The sequence below is a fragment of the Myodes glareolus genome, chromosome 11, assembly GCF_982192425.1.
Source record: "Myodes glareolus chromosome 11, mMyoGla1.1, whole genome shotgun sequence".
Taxonomy (NCBI): domain Eukaryota; kingdom Metazoa; phylum Chordata; class Mammalia; order Rodentia; family Cricetidae; genus Myodes; species Myodes glareolus.
Window position 1 is genome coordinate 51909624 of NC_142036.1, and position 17220 is coordinate 51926843.

The 17220-nt window shown below is 42.1% G+C and overlaps 1 protein-coding gene across 5 annotated transcripts in view; it reads right to left on the minus strand.

Moving 5' to 3' along the window:
• The window catches only part of Syt16 (synaptotagmin 16), a 242553-nt gene that overhangs the window by 101967 nt on the left and 123366 nt on the right, over positions 1–17220 (minus strand). For 4 of the 5 annotated variants that reach the window (XM_085697534.2, XM_085697533.2, XM_085697532.2 and 1 more), the window contains exon 2: positions 15255–15437. In XM_085697534.2, coding sequence (XP_085553660.1) covers positions 15255–15437 — 183 coding nt within the window. Of the gene's footprint in view, positions 1–12199; positions 12309–15254; positions 15438–17220 lie in introns of all 5 variants that reach the window. The other variant, XM_087911751.1, reaches the window with a different exon arrangement.

Sequence of the window (17220 nt, forward strand, 5' to 3'; positions counted from 1 at the left end):
TACTGATGACAATTTATGCTGGAGAGAATGTCGGGTAAAGGGAACACTCCTGCATTGCTTGTGGGAGTACAAAGTTGTACAGCTGCTTTGGATATCAGTATGGCGATATCTCAGAAAATTAGGAAACAAGTTACCTCAAGACCCAGCAATACCACTTTGGGGTATATACCCAAAGGATGCTCAATCATACTACAGAGACATGTGCTCAACTATGTTCATAGCAGCATTGCTTGTCATAGTCAGAATCTGGAAACAACCTAAATGCCCCTCAACGAAAAAATGGATAAGGAAAATGTGGTGCATTTACACAATGGAGTACTACACAGCAGAAAAAAATAATGACATCTTGAAATTTGTGGGCAAGTGGATGGATCTAGAAAACATCATATTGAGTGAGGTAACCCAGACTCAGAAAAGCAAATATCATATGTACTCACTCATGAGTGGCTTTAGACATAAAGCAAAGAAAAATCAGCCTACAAATCACAATCCCAGAGAAGCTGGACAACTAAGAGGACCCTAAGAGAGACATACGTGGATCTAATCTACATGGGATATAGAAAAAAACAAGATCTCCTGAATAAATTGGAAGCATAGGGACCATGGGAGAGGGTAGAAGGGGAGAGGAGAGGAAGGAAGTAGAGCAGAGAACAATATATAGCTAAATAAAAACAATAAAAAATAAATAAAACCAAAAGTTTGCGTTTCCCTCAGCAGTGTATAAGGGCTTCTGTTTCCTATATTCCCACCAGTCTTTGTGATCCATTTGTTTTCTTGATGATAGCCATTCTGATAGGGATTAGATGCCATCTAAAGCAGTTTTACCTTGTATTTTCCTGATGACTAAAAATAGCAGCATCTTAAAAAAAGTTTTAGCCATTTTCTCACAAGTACCTCTTTTTCTTAATAACATATTTTATAATTTAATAATATATAGCTGTACTTTGCTGGTGGCTTATGTAGTTCTTTTCACAACTGTTTTCTTAAATAAATTAACAATAATAAATTCAAAATAAATTGGAAATCTGATAGCTGGTTGATAAGTCTGATAGCTGGTTGATTTTTTTTTTGTCTTTGTTATGTTATCAGCATGTAGCAGGATGCCTGATGGCCATAGGACAGCCAATCAATATTCTTGAATATTGAATGCATATAGCTACTGTGCTGGCTAGTTTCTTGTCAGTGTGGCACAAGTTAGAGTCATGGGTGAAGAGGGAACCTTAACTGAGAAAGTGTCTCCATAAGACTACGCTGTAAGCAAGCCCATAGGACATTTTCTTGATTAGCAATTGATGTGAGAGGGACGAGCCTACTGTGGCTGTGCCACCCCAGGATGGAGTACATGAGAAAGCAGGCTAGATGCATGAGGCCCACACAGATTCAATCCAAATGAGGTTCCAGTTCTAAGAAAAGTAAGTGGATGCAGGATTCCACTCATACCCGAGAAGCCAAGTGCAATGATGCCCACTGGCAACTGAAAAATTAGTGTTCTGCAATGGAACTTCACTAGGTATATTCACATGCTTCAGAATAGGCTTCTTGCCCAGGAATCACTAATGACTGGCCAATCCAAAACAAACTCGATGGTATTTTTATAGATGTCTGTCTTATTTTGCATTGTTTGGGCTTTCTCTCTCTCTCTCTCTCTCTCTCTCTCTCTCTCTCTCTCTCTCTCTTTGGTCTTATTGGTCTTTTGTTTTCATATTTCAGTTCGTTTTTGTGGTTTTGTGTGTGTGTGTGTATTGTTGTTCATTTGGTTTTGACTTTGTTTTATAAAGAGTGAAAAAGAACACAAAATTGGGCAGATAGAGAGGTGGGGAGGATGTTCGAGGAATTGAGGGAGGGGAAAAACATGATCAAGATGCATGAAAAAATTGCAATAAAAACAACACAGATTGAAAAGCGAGGGAAAAGCAAGGCAGTAAGAAGCACCTCTCCACGGCCTCTGAATCAGCTCCTGCCTTCAGGTTCCTGCCCTGACTTCTTTCAGCAGTAGCATGTGACCCGAGAGTTATAAAAAGAAATAAGCCTGCCCAAGTTGTTTATGGATGGTGTGTAGGTGAGAGTTTCTGTTTGGCAAGTTGCTCACATAGAGGTTTAATGTTATTTATAAATGCTCAGCCAATAGCTCGGGCTTATTACTAGCTAACTCTTACATTCTCAATTAACCCATATTTTTATCTATGCTTCACGTGACTTGGTAACAATTCTAAGTATGGTATGTTCATCTCACTTCTTTCTGCATCTACTTGCTACTCCTCTGATTCTGCCCTCCTTTTTCCCTTGGAATTCTCTGTTTGACTCTCCCCTTAACCTTATCCTGTCCAGCTATTGACCAGCCAGCTTCTTTATTAAACCAATTTGAGTGACAAATCTTTACAGTATACAAAAGAACTACTCTACAGCACACAGCAACAAAGACCCTAAGACACTTATAAAAACACATGCTTATAAAAACATATTTTATCATGACTGATATGTTTAAATAGCCTGTTATATTTTCCATTTGTAATTACTTAAGGTTTTTTAACTAAAATTTTTTAATCAGAGTCTGAAAGTTCTTTCTCAAATTCGCATCTGTGAAACTGCCTCAACTTGAGGACTGTCCAGTCATTATATTGTAGAGGGTAACTACTCTGTCAGAAAGAGAACAGTATTCACTGGGGTACCATGAATTTCACACTACTAAGTGCATCAAGATCAGCTTACTTCTATATTTTTCTACTAAGACAAAAGATGTGATGTTTCTTTTTTGTTCAGAATCAATATTCCCACAGCCATTCTCGTGGAAAAGCAGTGCAGGCTAAACATGACAATAATAAAATAAAAATGTAGTGATATTTATTTCATTTGTATTTTAATAAATAAAGCTTGCCTGAAGAGCAGGGAGTAAAACAGCCATCCTGGTCAGCCTTACAGACCAGGCGGTAGCCACACTAGTTTGCCATGATAGTAGTGCACACCTCTAATCCCAGCATTAGAGAGGAATATAAGATGGGAGGAGACAGCTCTCAGGCAGTCTCATTCCAAGGATTCATAGAGGCAGGATCATTATTTAGGACTGAGGTAGATGTAAGAGCCAGTGGCTGGCTGTTTTGCTTCTCTGACATTCAGGTTAAACCCCAATATCTGTCTCTGGGTTTTTATTAGTCACGCTACATGAAAACAAGTATTTATTTTTTAATGAGAGGTTTAGGAAAGGGCTAGGGGTACAGCTCAAGATATAGTGAGCTCCTGCATATGCTGGGCTCCATCCCCAGTACCATAAAACAATGGAAAAACAAGAAACAAAGCTAAATAGCACTAAGATGGCTGAGGCTCCATGTGCCGTTCCTAGATCTGTAAGTAGCAATGACTTGAACAAGAGGTTTCATCCCTTGGGCTTTCATTCTTTCCTCTGTGAAATAGGAACCACATACCCAGCAAGCCTCTACCATTCTGTAAAGTTAACAGTCTGTGTTTCAAGAAACTTCCTTTAGCTCCATTCTTTGGGTTTGCTGTTGATAACCGACACACAAAACTCATTTGGATCAAATGTATCTATGATACAGACAAATGAACTCACCAAAATGTCTGGCATTTGTCCAATATAGCAAAATGATAGTAGTTAGTCAAGAATTTAAGTATTGGATCAAAATGAACTGAACTCAGATTGGTCTCCATAAATAATGTATGTTTAATCAAAAAACTAAGCCCCTAAAACTAATTTAAAAGATTTTTCACAAAGCTTTTTTTAGAAATCTTACATTACTTTCAAACTGCTGGATGAGCATGCTGTTTCCTGAAGCTGATGTTCACATCACTCCCAGAGTCTTAATGAGTCCCTGTTCCCACAGTCGACACAGACTGCTGAGGTTGGTCTGAACCTAAAAGACACCCTATGACCAACAATTATACAACAGGTTTTAACCTGGTTCCATTGGCTTTGTAATGAGGGGAACATGAATCTTTTATCTAATGAAATTTTCATGCATAAGCGGAAATCCAATCCATCACAAACTACTAACCCATTGACTATAGTTCTGCAAGGTCAAAGGACACGGTCCCACAGTCTCATTCATCCTGGAGTCCCCTCGTGTCTGTGAATGAGAACATCAACTAAAACTCTCAAGCTAAATCAATAATCACAACTGATTGTTGTTTTTCCTATGGCTTCCTTTCGGTTGTTTATTCAAGCTTTCAAGCCAAGCCGATGGTAAACTCAGTCATTACAAAAATGAGTATTGCTACACATTTTACCTCCTTCATTAGCGGTTATGAAGATTAGGTCTCCTAGCGTCCTTGATGACTGGGCTCTTAGGATAGTGACGCTAATAACATGACAATGTCAATGCTTTTGTGTCTGGCAAGCATTAATAATCAGATTCCCCTGAGATCCCATCAGAATCAGCAGCCTTAATGGGATCTTTGTGGTTACAAACAGAAGTAGGCTAGGCTGGGGGGTACACAATGTCTCGCGGGTCTGCTCAGACAAGGTGGCCCCAAACAACATTTGGAAACACTGCTTTTACATTTTCCTCACCACTGGTGGAGAATTCCACATGAGAACTGTGAAGCACTATTTTCTGAGTATAACATTGGAGCCTACTGCCTCTTAAGTAACTACATATACATGATCTATTTCATAGCAATATGTATATATACATAGATGAACAATCACTGCATCTATTCAGCTAAAACAAAATGCTAGTTATATTTCTATTTTAATCCCACTATGCCAATCTATTGTCTTTCCCCTCTCTTCCTCTTTCAAGTCTTGCAGTTTCTCACAAAAAGCCACCAAACATTGCTGCTGAAGACACTAAACACCTCTATGACCTTCCATTCAGATGGTCCCACTCAAACTGAACTAGGACTCACGCCTCCCTCCTGGGAGGAAGGACAGTCTGCAAGCAAACTACCAGCAACATCTCATTCCAAACAGAATTCTAGTGCTCCCTGAGTGCAGCAAAAGAACAGGAAATTGTAACATGAGAAGGCCGGGCCTGCTTGTTTGTGTTTCTGTCTTGCCCTGCCCCCCAGCTGTTTAGTCCCAAAGAAAAATCACACTGAGATCTCTATAAGTTATAAAGCTGATTGGCCCTTTAGGTCAGGCTACTTATTAGCTAACTCTCACATCTTGATTAACCCATTTATCTGATCTATGTTAGCCATGTGGCTCAGTACCTTTTTCAGCAGGGCAGCTCACATCCTGCTGCTTCAGTGGCCTGGGCAGGAGTGGGAGGAATCAACTTCCTCCTTCCCAGAATTCTCCTGCTCTCCTTGCATCATTTCCACTTCCTGTCTGGGTTTCCCACCTACACCTCCTGCCTGGCCAATCAGCGTTTATTTAAAACATGATTGACAGAATACAGACAATTCTCCCGCACCAGGAAATGAGCAGAAATCCTCATCACTTGGAAAAGAGTGTTTCCTGTCAGCCTCCAGTCTCAACAAACTCTCACACAAAATATATATATATATATATTGGCCATGTTCAACTTCCTTGGGAAAATTCTAAATTGAATTCTTTCCCTAAAATGTTCCTAAGACTAATAAGAGTTAGGAATTTAAACATAAAGGCCAAGTATAGGAAAAATAACATTTACAAGCATTGTGAAGGTTTCTGAATTAGAACAAAGAGGCATGGAGTGCAGCTGTCAGAAGCATTACTGTCTAGAGGACAGGGGGATATGGAGAGACTATGGAAGATCAAAGACTAACTTAAAACAAGAGCTTCCTGCTGGTAAGATTCAGTCCAAAGAGCATAAGCAATTGTTTTTTTCCAGTTGGCTAGACGTTTTGTTTTCATTTGGGGAAAATAAATATGGAATAGTTTGATTCTGGTTAACTAATTATACTTCTCTACGTTATTCGTGTGTGTGTGTGTGTGTATGTGGGTGTGGGTGTGGGTGTGTGTGTGCATTTAAGGCTTTCTTTTATTATTAAAAGTATTAAGTAACAACCACAACAGAGAATGGCCTTTATGAATGCAAAATGGGGAAATGAACTTTGTAATGAAGAGTCCAGGGAAGGGCAGGCAAGAGGGCTCAGCAGGTAAGCGTGATGCTCAGCCTGAAGCCCTCAGTTCAATCCCTAGAACCCACTTGTTGGAAGGAGAGAACTAATTTCCACAAGTTCAGTCATCCTACATACATAAACTACACACATGCACACACTCACACACACATGCACGTGCACGCATACACTATGGCATATAGGCATACACACACATACAAACAAATGTAATAAAAAATAAAGACATATGATGACTAATTTTGCTAAAAGTCAGGGCAAAGCCCTAAGATCCCACCAGAACTTCTATGAGGTGGTTTACAAGGTTGAGATTTGGATTTTGCTCCGTGGTGATTTTGATAAACACGCTCGGGGTCAGTGAGATTCTGTGGGTAAAAGTTCTTCCTGACAAGTCTGGAAACATGAGCTCAGTCCCCAGACACATGGCTGAAGAAGAGAGAACCAGCTCCCACAAGAGGTCATTTAACCAACACATGCACACCATTAACAGTCACAAGCCTGCACATGTGCAGGTACGAATGTGCGTGTGCACATATAAATGTAATAACAAAATTTAAACATTCAAAGTGTTCATATTTTAAAAGTAGGCTCTTGCCACCATTCTCCCATCAAATGCCGTTCACTTTTATGGACTAACAACATGAATTAATGTTCTTTCAAGACTTTGCGAGGGAGAAATTAGTACAAGCAGGTTTTAAGCAAATAAGAATATCCTCTGCCACTTACATTAATTGCTTCTGAGTATTAAGAACTGTTTAGAGGATCCTGAGTGGAAAAACTGGAAAAAAGTTAAGATTGAAAATGCTTTTGGAATTCTTAAATGCACATACTTCAAACAGTATCTGTCATCTTGGTGCCAAACTTCAATCACCAGGCCTGGAAGCCCAGGATCTCTATTATAATGAGAGCTTTTATGAAGAAGGCCCCTGCTCCTTGCTCATGTTTTAGAAGAACGTAAATATTTTAATAAGTGACTATAGACCGGCTCTTTCTTTTATTTTAACCTGCCATGCTAAGTAAGCAATGAGAATTTCTAAACCAGTTACTTCAATAATCCTTTGAAAACTGACTGCTCAAACAGCTAGTGAAGTGTGTGGATTCCCAAACACCCACCTCTACGCTGGAGCAGTGATCTGCACTACTAACTCTGTTCTATTCAAACAATAACTCCTTTTCCTTGCCGCCTACCCACAAATGATTTTTTTTTAAAGATTGAAAGCATATGTCTCTCTAAAATACACATGAGCACTACTGTCTGGCTGACAAAAGCACAAAGATCCGAACTCCTGTGATAAAAGTTAACTAACACTGCCTCGCGGTCTCGCAGTCTCGGCTAGACGGCCTGTAACCCGGAGAGCTCTCTCTGGGAATGCCAAGGAGGAAACACTGGTTCAATAGTACTACTTTTTAACATATGCAAGAGAAGCTTTAAAGATAACTTTGCTCTCCTATGATTAAAAACACTATGTGCGAGCAGAGAAAAATGTATAGTACAGTAAAAGGAATAGTATCTGCATCTTGACTACATCAGAAAGCTCTCAAAACGACCCAGAAAGTATATGAAATCCCTTCACTAGCTCCAGCAAAAAGATGTGTGATGGAGGTTTCCCCAGACCCCCACCCACCCTGCACATCCTGTGCAAGCCCAGTGCAAGACAACTATCAGCAAAGTCACAGACACTACTGGAAGAGTCCGTGCAGACAGTCGAGGCTTATGAAGAGCTGTCTAGAACTCTCCAAAGTGAAACTCCATGCCATGGCCATTTTCAAAACAGAAAAGGCTCCGGCGTTTCTGCTAAAAATAAGATGGAATTCTGTATGTCAGACACACGCGCCCATATGTTACACAGTTTTCGGTAACATGAAACATCACCGAGGAAATCTGAGCGTTTGAAACCATGATGTGTGTTTTAGGAAGCTCTCACACTTAGGCGCTAAACATTTCCAGCAGTGATCCATACTCACAGAGCGCCCCAGGCTCACTTTTATTAATAGCCTGCATCCCCGACGAAGCTCAAATGCCACAAGAAGAATCTGTTGCTAAGGTAACTCGCCATACGTGCTTATGTAAATAATCGGGAAGCAGAGCTGCACAACTGTAAGTGTGCCCAGATCTGACAAGGGTTTCACCATGCCTCCCAGCCTTCCAATTGGATGCCTTTGTCTCCATTCAGCCGACTGGATAACAAGTTCATGGACCGGATGAAATCCTTGCAGGAGACTACAGCCCTGCTCTCTAAGTTGCAAGAAGGAGGCAGTTCTTAGCTGAGTCGAATAGTGGAGTTTAAGGAACATCACATCACCTCTTGAAAAAAGACAAGGAAGGAACTTGAGACAGGAGGGTATAATTCAGAAATGAATCATCTTTGTTACTAAGTGTTAACAATAGATGATGGCACATGGGTTCATGAGATCCTTTTCTCCCTACTTTCTTGTATGATTGAACATTTTCCTAATAAACGTTTTTAATGGCAACCTTTCCCCAACCTCTCTACCACAGTTCACTGAAGGAAATAAGAACAGAAACACAGATAGAAGAGAAGTTCCTGTCAAAGTTAATTGTATATGTCAAGTTAACTGGGCCACTGTGCTAAAATGTTGGCCAAGGATCATTCTGGATGTTTCTGAAGGGTGCTCTCTGTGTGAGACTGACATTTAAAGTGCCGAACTTTGTGTGAAGCAGATTTTCCCCTACTGTGGGTAAGCCATACCTGAACTCCTCAAGCATTCAACGAAGCAAAGACTTGGAGAAAGGAAAATGCTGTCAGCAGACACACTTCTGACAGGACTGCAACACTGAGTCTTTGCCAACCCCTCCAGTCGACCAACCCCCTGCAGACCTGGAACATGCCAGGTTCCTTAGCCACATACTTCACTAAACAACAAACTCCTACTCTTTCTTTCTTGCCGACACTCTTTTACACACACACACACACACACACACACACACACACACACACACACGATGGCCCACTCAAACTTTTCAGTTATTCTATCCAGCAATAAAAAGTGTATTTACGCGAATCTCCCTGTCTCATCAATTAGTCTTAATTTTATGTGCTTATACCACTTATAATAACCTATAATTATATCAATTATTTGCCTCTTTAGTTTTAGCTTTAGTTTTACCTGTGTTCACTAAAAAAAATGGAATTTTCAAGAGATTAATGACTACTCGTCTATACCACTTCACTCCAGCCCCTAGCACAGCACGGAGCAGGACACAGAGTCCAAATAACTATTAATGCCTGCAGAAACGAGTATTCTCAGAGCAGCAACTCACAATGGGATGGTTTGGCATGTCCACCCACCAAACAAGCAGGGCTTGATTACTCATACTATGATGGACCCACTTGAGTTATTACAAAGTTTAGGTCATTTTCTGGAATACAAGACCAAAATCAATTCACAACCATCTATGTCTCAATCAGAGTTACCCAAAAAGTCACCAGTCTTTACATGTAGGAAAATTCAAGTTTTACTCTGTCTTCTACAGGTTCGCCATTCTCAAGGGCTTCCAGCCCCTGTACTTGGTTGAAGAAAAAAAAAATTCCAGCCCAGTGGAAAAAATAAAACATTTCCTAGACACATGCACAGAGCCTGCAAACCATGGCACTGAAATCAGGAAGGAGAAAACTGTGCAGCTCAGGTTGCCAACAAATCAGGACTAATTTTGCGTATGTCCAGTGTGGAGAGTGACCCAGGAACTATGAAGGGGATGGCTCATGCCTCAGAACAAAGAAATAGAAGCGTTTAGGGAAGGAGATGTCGACTTTCGAAAGGTTATCCAACCTATACATTTTTTTAAAAATCAATGTAATCCTAAATTTTGTGGCTTTTCTTAAAGTACCTCAATGACATGTAGAGCTTTTAAATCATCTTCTTGGAAGAATATTGGGCCTCTGGGGATTATAAAATATTTTAGTTATGTAAAATTCATCTGAGTAGGATATCCCAAAAGAAACCTGGAAATGTAGATGCGGGTGCTCAAAATACAACAGCAAGAAACCACTCCAGCAAGCTGAATATGAATCACACTGCTCTTGCATTACCCAGAAAGACTGCTCCCTCACTACGTATAACTCAATGACTATACTAAACCTGAAATGTGAGGAAGTAGGTGACATGAAATGGGCACATGCCTGCAGGTCCCTCTTCATCTCAAGGGGCTGAAAGAAAAGGCAGAGCCATGAATACATGCTGGTCACTACACTATATAGCTACATTCTCTCTCTTTTCTTTCCTTTGGTTCCTTTTTAAGTTTTAAGGAGAGAGGGGTGATGTGAAGTTGGAAGCAGAGGCCAGAGTGATTCGAGTACAAGCAAATGGATGCTAAGGTCAATGGCAGCCACCAGACAAGGAGAGGGGCAGGGAGTAGACTTCCCTGAAACCCATAGGAGGAGTGTGGCCTTGTGAGTATCCTAACTTCAAGTCAGAATCAGATCCAGAATTGCACTGCACCAGAAAAAACTTCCACTAAGACACCAAGTGTGCAGCAATCTACAATAGCAGCTGCATAAAGGAATGCACCCCCAAACCCACCTGTCCAATTTCTATCACACCCATATTCATGGAAAAGCATGATGAAGGGGGTTGAATTGGGTAGGTGACAAAGTAGAGAAACAGAAATTAAGAATAGCCTAGGGCAGCAGTTCTGAACCTGGGGGTTGCATATCAGATATCTACACTACGATTCATAATAGTATCAAAATTACAGTTATGAGGCAGCAATGAAATAATTTTATGGTTGGGAATCACCACAACATGAGGAACAAACTGTATTAAAGGGTCACAACATTTGGAAGGTTGAGCACTGGCCTAGGAGAAACATTCATCTTTGTAAGTCATAGCTTCTTTGCTGGTAAAAACAGATGATAAATAGATTTATTCATTGAGCTACATCATGGGAAATATCTACTTAAACATATTATAACCTAAATGCATAGATGTGACCAAAAAAAAAAACATAGCAGTTATTACAGCCCAAGTAGAAGGCACTGCAGGGGTACGTAGGGGTGCTCTGCTAGACCAGCAAATAATCACACAGTTGCAGATAAGGATGAGGAGGTGGAAGTGGGCTCAGAAGGGACCATTCAGAGCCTTTTAGAAACTGCAAAGAGTTGTTTTGGTTTTTCGAGACAAGGTTTCTATGTAGCTTTGGAGCCTGTCCTAGAACTAGCTCTTGTAGACCAGGCTGGCCTTGAACTCACAGAGATCCTCCTGCCTCTGCCTCCTGAGTGCTGGGATAAAAGGCATGTGCCACCACCACCAGGCTAAGAGAAAACATTTCAACAACTTCATTTCAGAGTACCAGCTGCCATAGCCTGTCTACTGAGTACCAGCTATGCGTCCGCTTACTTAAATATAAAAACTCTTTCTCCTTTTATTCTTATGTAGGGGATCCCACCCCACCCTGCATCCTTCTTTCTCTGGAGGCCCTTTTCCACATTGTGCATTGAGAAAGTAAACTCTCAACTTGTCCACTCAATGTGATTGAATCCGTTTCATTCTGGATAAAGAATCTGGTCTTGAGGGTTCTACCCTCACTGCCAGTGATCATTGAAAGCAGACAACACTGCAGCATAGACCAAAGCTGATTTACCCTAATGCATTGTTCCTGCTAGCTACTATGGAGGAGAGGAATGAACCTCTGTCCTGACAGCTGTGCCTGGGAAGTACCCACGTGCCTCTTGGTGGTCAGTCATGCTGTGAGGACAGCACAACTAACAAGGAAAGTGCAGAGCCCTTAAAGTGATGGGGCTGGGGTTGTAGATCCGTTGGGTGAGGATCAGAAGAGTAAGGTCATTCTTGGGAGCCCAGTGGGATGACTCACATCAGAGAAAGGTGTTTATTGCCAAGGCTGATGATCCAAGTTGGAGCCACAAAACTCACATGTCAAAAGGCTAGAACCATCCTACAAGTTGCTCCCTGATCTCCACCTATGTTGGTAATCATGGGCACATGCAACAAAAATCTTTGATATTTATAAACACACAAAAAACATGCTTAATAATAAAAAATTAAAGATAATTCTGTTATACCACAAGTCTAAAGTCAATATGGGCTACATGAAACCCTGTCTCAAAAAACAATGCTTCAGAAGAAACAAAATAAAATCCATTTAGTTGATTTATATTCTCTCTCTCTCTCCCCCCCTCCCTCCTTCCCTCCCCCCTCCTCTCACTGTGGGATTATATTTTCAATCAATTTCTCATCTCCAAGTTGAAGAATGTCTTCTTTGTTCCAAGTGATAGTTCCCCCAAAATAATCACTCCCAGGGATTCACACAGCACCTTAAATAAAGAAAGCAAATAACACATGTGGAATACTGGGTCTGGCCACAGCAATAGGGAGTGCTAAATAAATGTCAGCTGCCAGCTGTCACTGCTCCTGCCTGTGTTACTAGGAAGATACCGTCTCACCACGTCTTCTCCCTTCTAATTCCAGGCACCGTGATACGAGTAGACCTCTGACTATGGAAAAACACATAGCCTAGAAGAAGATGCAGTGTTTGTCGGGCAAATTGTTTTGCACAGCAGATGCAGAAAACAAACCACTGCTCCTTCATCTCTGACAGCACCAAATGAGTTAAGAGACTTCTCTCATGTTTCAACCCCTTGCGTGGATTAATGGTTAATTAGTTGTGGGTGTTAAAGCCATCTCTTTAGTCCTTAAATTTTTCAGTTTCATACAGTACCATCTAAGAGTAGGATGGCCTAGATGATGTTTAATCTTTCTTATTAGGTCTCTTCCACTCACAGAGCCCCAGAAGTTGCTATGGCAACCCTATGAGCCAAATAGGATCACAGAAAGAGAGCTGGGAGAAACTAGTCCATACTTATCAATTTGCAAATGAGGACTTAAGGCCCAGAGAGGTGAAGTGGATTTCCCAAAATACTGTGTGACCAATTAGCAGCAAAGCAAGCTCCAAGGGTCTGCCCCAGGCTTCTCTCCACCACACGGGGCTGCCTTCCTTCCTTAATGCTTGTCAAAATATGTAAGGAACATCCTGACTTCATGGAGAGATTAGTACACTCTAGATGACAATTAAAGAAAATATCAAAGGTTAAGGTAAAATGTTGAAGAGAAGTGTGTTTTCCGTGACTTCTGATCCATGACAATGAACCCTTTCAGAGAAGCGATGTCAAAGGAAGGCGTTGGCTTCTCAGGGTCATCTGAAGAAGCCCCTCCTGGTGATTCTGCCCTGGGTCTGACTGCAACTCTTCACTACTGTGCGCCTTCTCATTAGTGTTCCAGTGTGATCTTAAAATCTAGATGCTTTTGCAGGTATAATTAAGAATTGCCCCTAAAACACTCAAAATTAGCAAGTAAAACAAGAGAAAAAGGGGGTGTTTCAAACAGCTCCAACCTCAGTCCTAGTCATTACCATTTGCAAAGGCAAACACCTCGGCAGCCTCAACCTCCCAGCTTAAGTAAAGAATGTGATGTATTGGCATATGGCATCGGTGTCAGAAGGTTTCCTTGTTTGCTCAACAACTATAGTTAAAGTTCCACAAGGACCTTCACGGTAGATGCTATGCCAGAACCTTTACAAAATAAATCATTTATTCTAAGACAACCCTGCTGGGATTCAATAATCCCAACATGCAGATAAGAGAGACCGGAGGTCAGTATGGTTTCCTCATTCATCAAGGTCACATCAGAGTGGCAGTCAGAGCCAAGGGAGAAGAATCATTCTGAAGTCCACCTCTTTATCAGACTATGGCCAAGCAATACCTGCTTTTCTCCCTTAACCTAGGCCCAGCTGGGATAGTAGTGGCTAAAGGATCCACAAGTCCCTGGTTGTATATGACAAACTCCATAAACTAATCTGTTCTGCTTTCTAAAGATGAGTCTGATGCTTCGGGTGGAGTTCAAAAGGGCAAGATAGCAGTAGTAGCACCGATCACCTGCCGACCGCTACACCCTTGCCCGCGATGGCCTCTACAGTGACGACTCTAAAACATGCTCGCACCCTCTTTGATACTCTGTCCCTCCAAGAGTGAAGCCTCATTCCCAGTCCCCTGGGCGTAGACTAGAGTCAGTGAAAAACAGAAGGGGACAGAAGTGACAATATGTGACTTTGTAGATGCGGTTGTAAAAGGGAACTGGGGCTCCTCCTTACTTTCTTGAGCTCAGAAACCAGTTGCTATGCTGCGAAAATTTGAGGAGCCCTGGAGGCACCCACAAAACTGCAGCTGAGCCTCCAGCCACTCTGCAAGGGTTTGTGCGCACTGACTTACTTACCTGCAGCCTCTTAAGAGACCCTGATCTGAAACACCCAACTAAGCCACTCCTATGTTTCCAAAACGACAAAAAAGTTTAGATAAAATGTATGCTATTAAGTTTTGAGTGGTCTGTCATGACACAATAGATAATTGGCCCGCTTAAACGTCTAAAGTATTTCCCTACTACCAATAAAGCTCAATGATCTGTGGCTACAAAAGCTGCCCTATCAAATGAGCCAAATGTTCTGTTTGGTCCACAGCTCCCCTGGAACTGGAAGGTATGTTCTTACAGCCTTAGACCTACCCCCAAAGAGCATACAATGTTACTCCTTGATCAGTTACAACATATAACCTGAGGGGAGGGGCATGTGAGAGGAGGGTGAGAATCTGGCTACCAAGAGTCAGAGCGTTTCCATGTCTAATCTCCCTGGGTGGCAACCCAGACCCTGTGACGGTGTCCTCCAAGACCAAATTCTATACTTAACTGAAAAACTATGTCCTTCAAGGAAACAAAGTTATTCCTTTGGATGATTTCCTCTTCATCAAATAGAGTTAGTTATGGAAACTGAAACTTTCTCTCTGGAAAGGGGACTACTGTGTTCCAAGATGGGAATGGCCCTCAAACACTGACTATCTCCAAAAACAGCTAACTCAGCACCAAGTCCGCGTTGTTCCGTCACGAGGGTAAAACACTTCTAATTCCTGCCCATTGACACACACTTTTTCTCCTCCAGGATCGCTGTGGCGGGGTGGGGGGATTCTTCAAGCTAAGGATCTAAAGAGCAGAGCGAATGGAGCGTGGAGGTAAGTCCTCCCCGTCAGCTCTACGGACACCAGGAGGAGCTAAGGCGTCCTTTGGCGGTGCTGTTTATCATATCCACCACAGCTATGGCAGGCCAGTTCAGCTGTGAATTCTTATGGGGACACCTCGGAAAGAGAGCCACTGTTTTAGCTCTTCAAATGGCAGCAACAGGTTGCCAGGCTCAGGAGAACATAAAACATGGTGCTTACCCAGTCCTGGGGGGCCCCCAGTCTTGTCTCTCAGAGACTGCTTTCTCTTGCCTCTTTGTTCCAGGTGTGGGTGGCCTCGTATGGTCTCAAAGCACAGCTTCTTGTTGATGAAGAGCGCGAGGACAGCCAGCAGGACAACGAAGACCCCTACGGCAGACAGGAAGCCGATGGCTTCGGGAGTGACTGGTGAGAAAACACAGCGGAGAGGAGAAAACATCACCACTGTTACGACAACGCAACTTCGGCTCCTCACAACTGAATAGACTCGGTACTTTAACTCATCAGGATGTCAAACACTCTGCAGCCTGTTTCTTGGTAACATCCCCAAAACGTGTGAAAGGGAAAGGGAGGGGCTGTGGCTAGGTTCACCTCACTAGGCAGATTTCTCACAGGACAGATACCATGTCTTTGCATGGAAGGTTTCTTCAACATGGAATACCACTTTTCGCAACAGGGCCCCAGACCTTAGCACAGCTGACTCCATGATGGAAGTACCATTCAGGCACTAAAGCTCAGCACATAGACAGCAGCAACCTGCCAAAACTAAAACAATATATAATTCTGAGAAAGTCTCAAGATGTACTAATCTTGCTTTGGGGCCTCTGTAGTTCTGCTTCTGGCTCATTGTTCTTGATAACTGAAGTATGTCAACCCAGAAAAAGTTCACCCCAAGAAAGGTTCAGGGCTGCACTAATATCCCCAGCAACCAGTGTAGTTGCCAGCCGGCTAATAAAGACTTTCTATTAGCTTAACCCCAGGTCTGAACAGTCCACTTTGATGAATGCCCCACAATGTCTTCATCTTCCTATCGCGAGCCTGATATGCACTGTCACAGACATGACAGCAGAGTCTCCAAATGGCTTGAGCTACAAATGGTTGTCCAGTGCTATAAACCCATGCTACTATAAAATCCAACAGCCTGAAGCATACAAATTAAACAACTGGAAAAAGATTTTTAAGGATATGCCCATCAGTGTTGACAAATAAGGGAAAATCATTTCCTGGATGTGCTTTGGCAGACCCCAAAATGCAATATGATGGGACATGACACCACACACTTTAAACAGTCCCTAATACACAGTTCTTTAATTCTGCTAGGAGCACATCAAGCAGATCCCACTAGGAAAGACTCCTGTAAGTGACATTTGAGCCAAGATAACATTTAGTTTAAAAAAGAAATCTAGAAATCAGTATGTACAAAGGACTCAATTACAGAACAAATGTTAGTAAGAACAAATCGTTGGAGTGCATGAAATTGGAGGAATCAAGGCTCATAAGAGAAACGTTAGCCCATTGTAATGGCTAATCGTGCTTGTCAGTCTGACTACATCTGGAATGAACTAAAACCCAGAAGCTGGGCCCACCTTTGAGGAATTTTCTTGATTGGATCACAAGAGATGAGTAGACCCACCCTAAATCAGGGCCTCAGCTTCTGGTGGCAGCCCACACAAAAGGACGCGGAAGAAGGAAGATTTTGCCTTTTGCCTATTTGCCCTCACTCTCTTTAGAAGGTTCCTCTATCTTGTTCCTGAAGCATTCCTTCTCTGGAGTTAAAACCTACTCTCTCATAAGTAGATATTATGTGTAAAGCAAAGGATAGCCGGGCTACAGTTCACAGCCCCAGAGAAGACCTAAGAGGGACATAAAGATTTCCCTGGGATGCAGAAATAGATGAGATCTCCTGGGTAAACAGGAGGAGGAGAGTAGGGGGAGGGGACCAATTCACAACCATCAGATCCACAAGATCCGAAGCCTTCTTCTAATCTCCAACTGACGCCTGCGCTTTAAACGACAACCCTTTACAGAGACACATTTCTTATCTACGCTAAAAATTTCTCGCTGCAGTGAGAGAACCCTACCACCAAAGGTGGTCCACTATACATCTTCAGCGATGCCCTCAGCGCCTCGCAACCGATGGTACGACCAGGTCATCTCTGGTCTGACCGCAGTTACCAGGGCCGTGTCT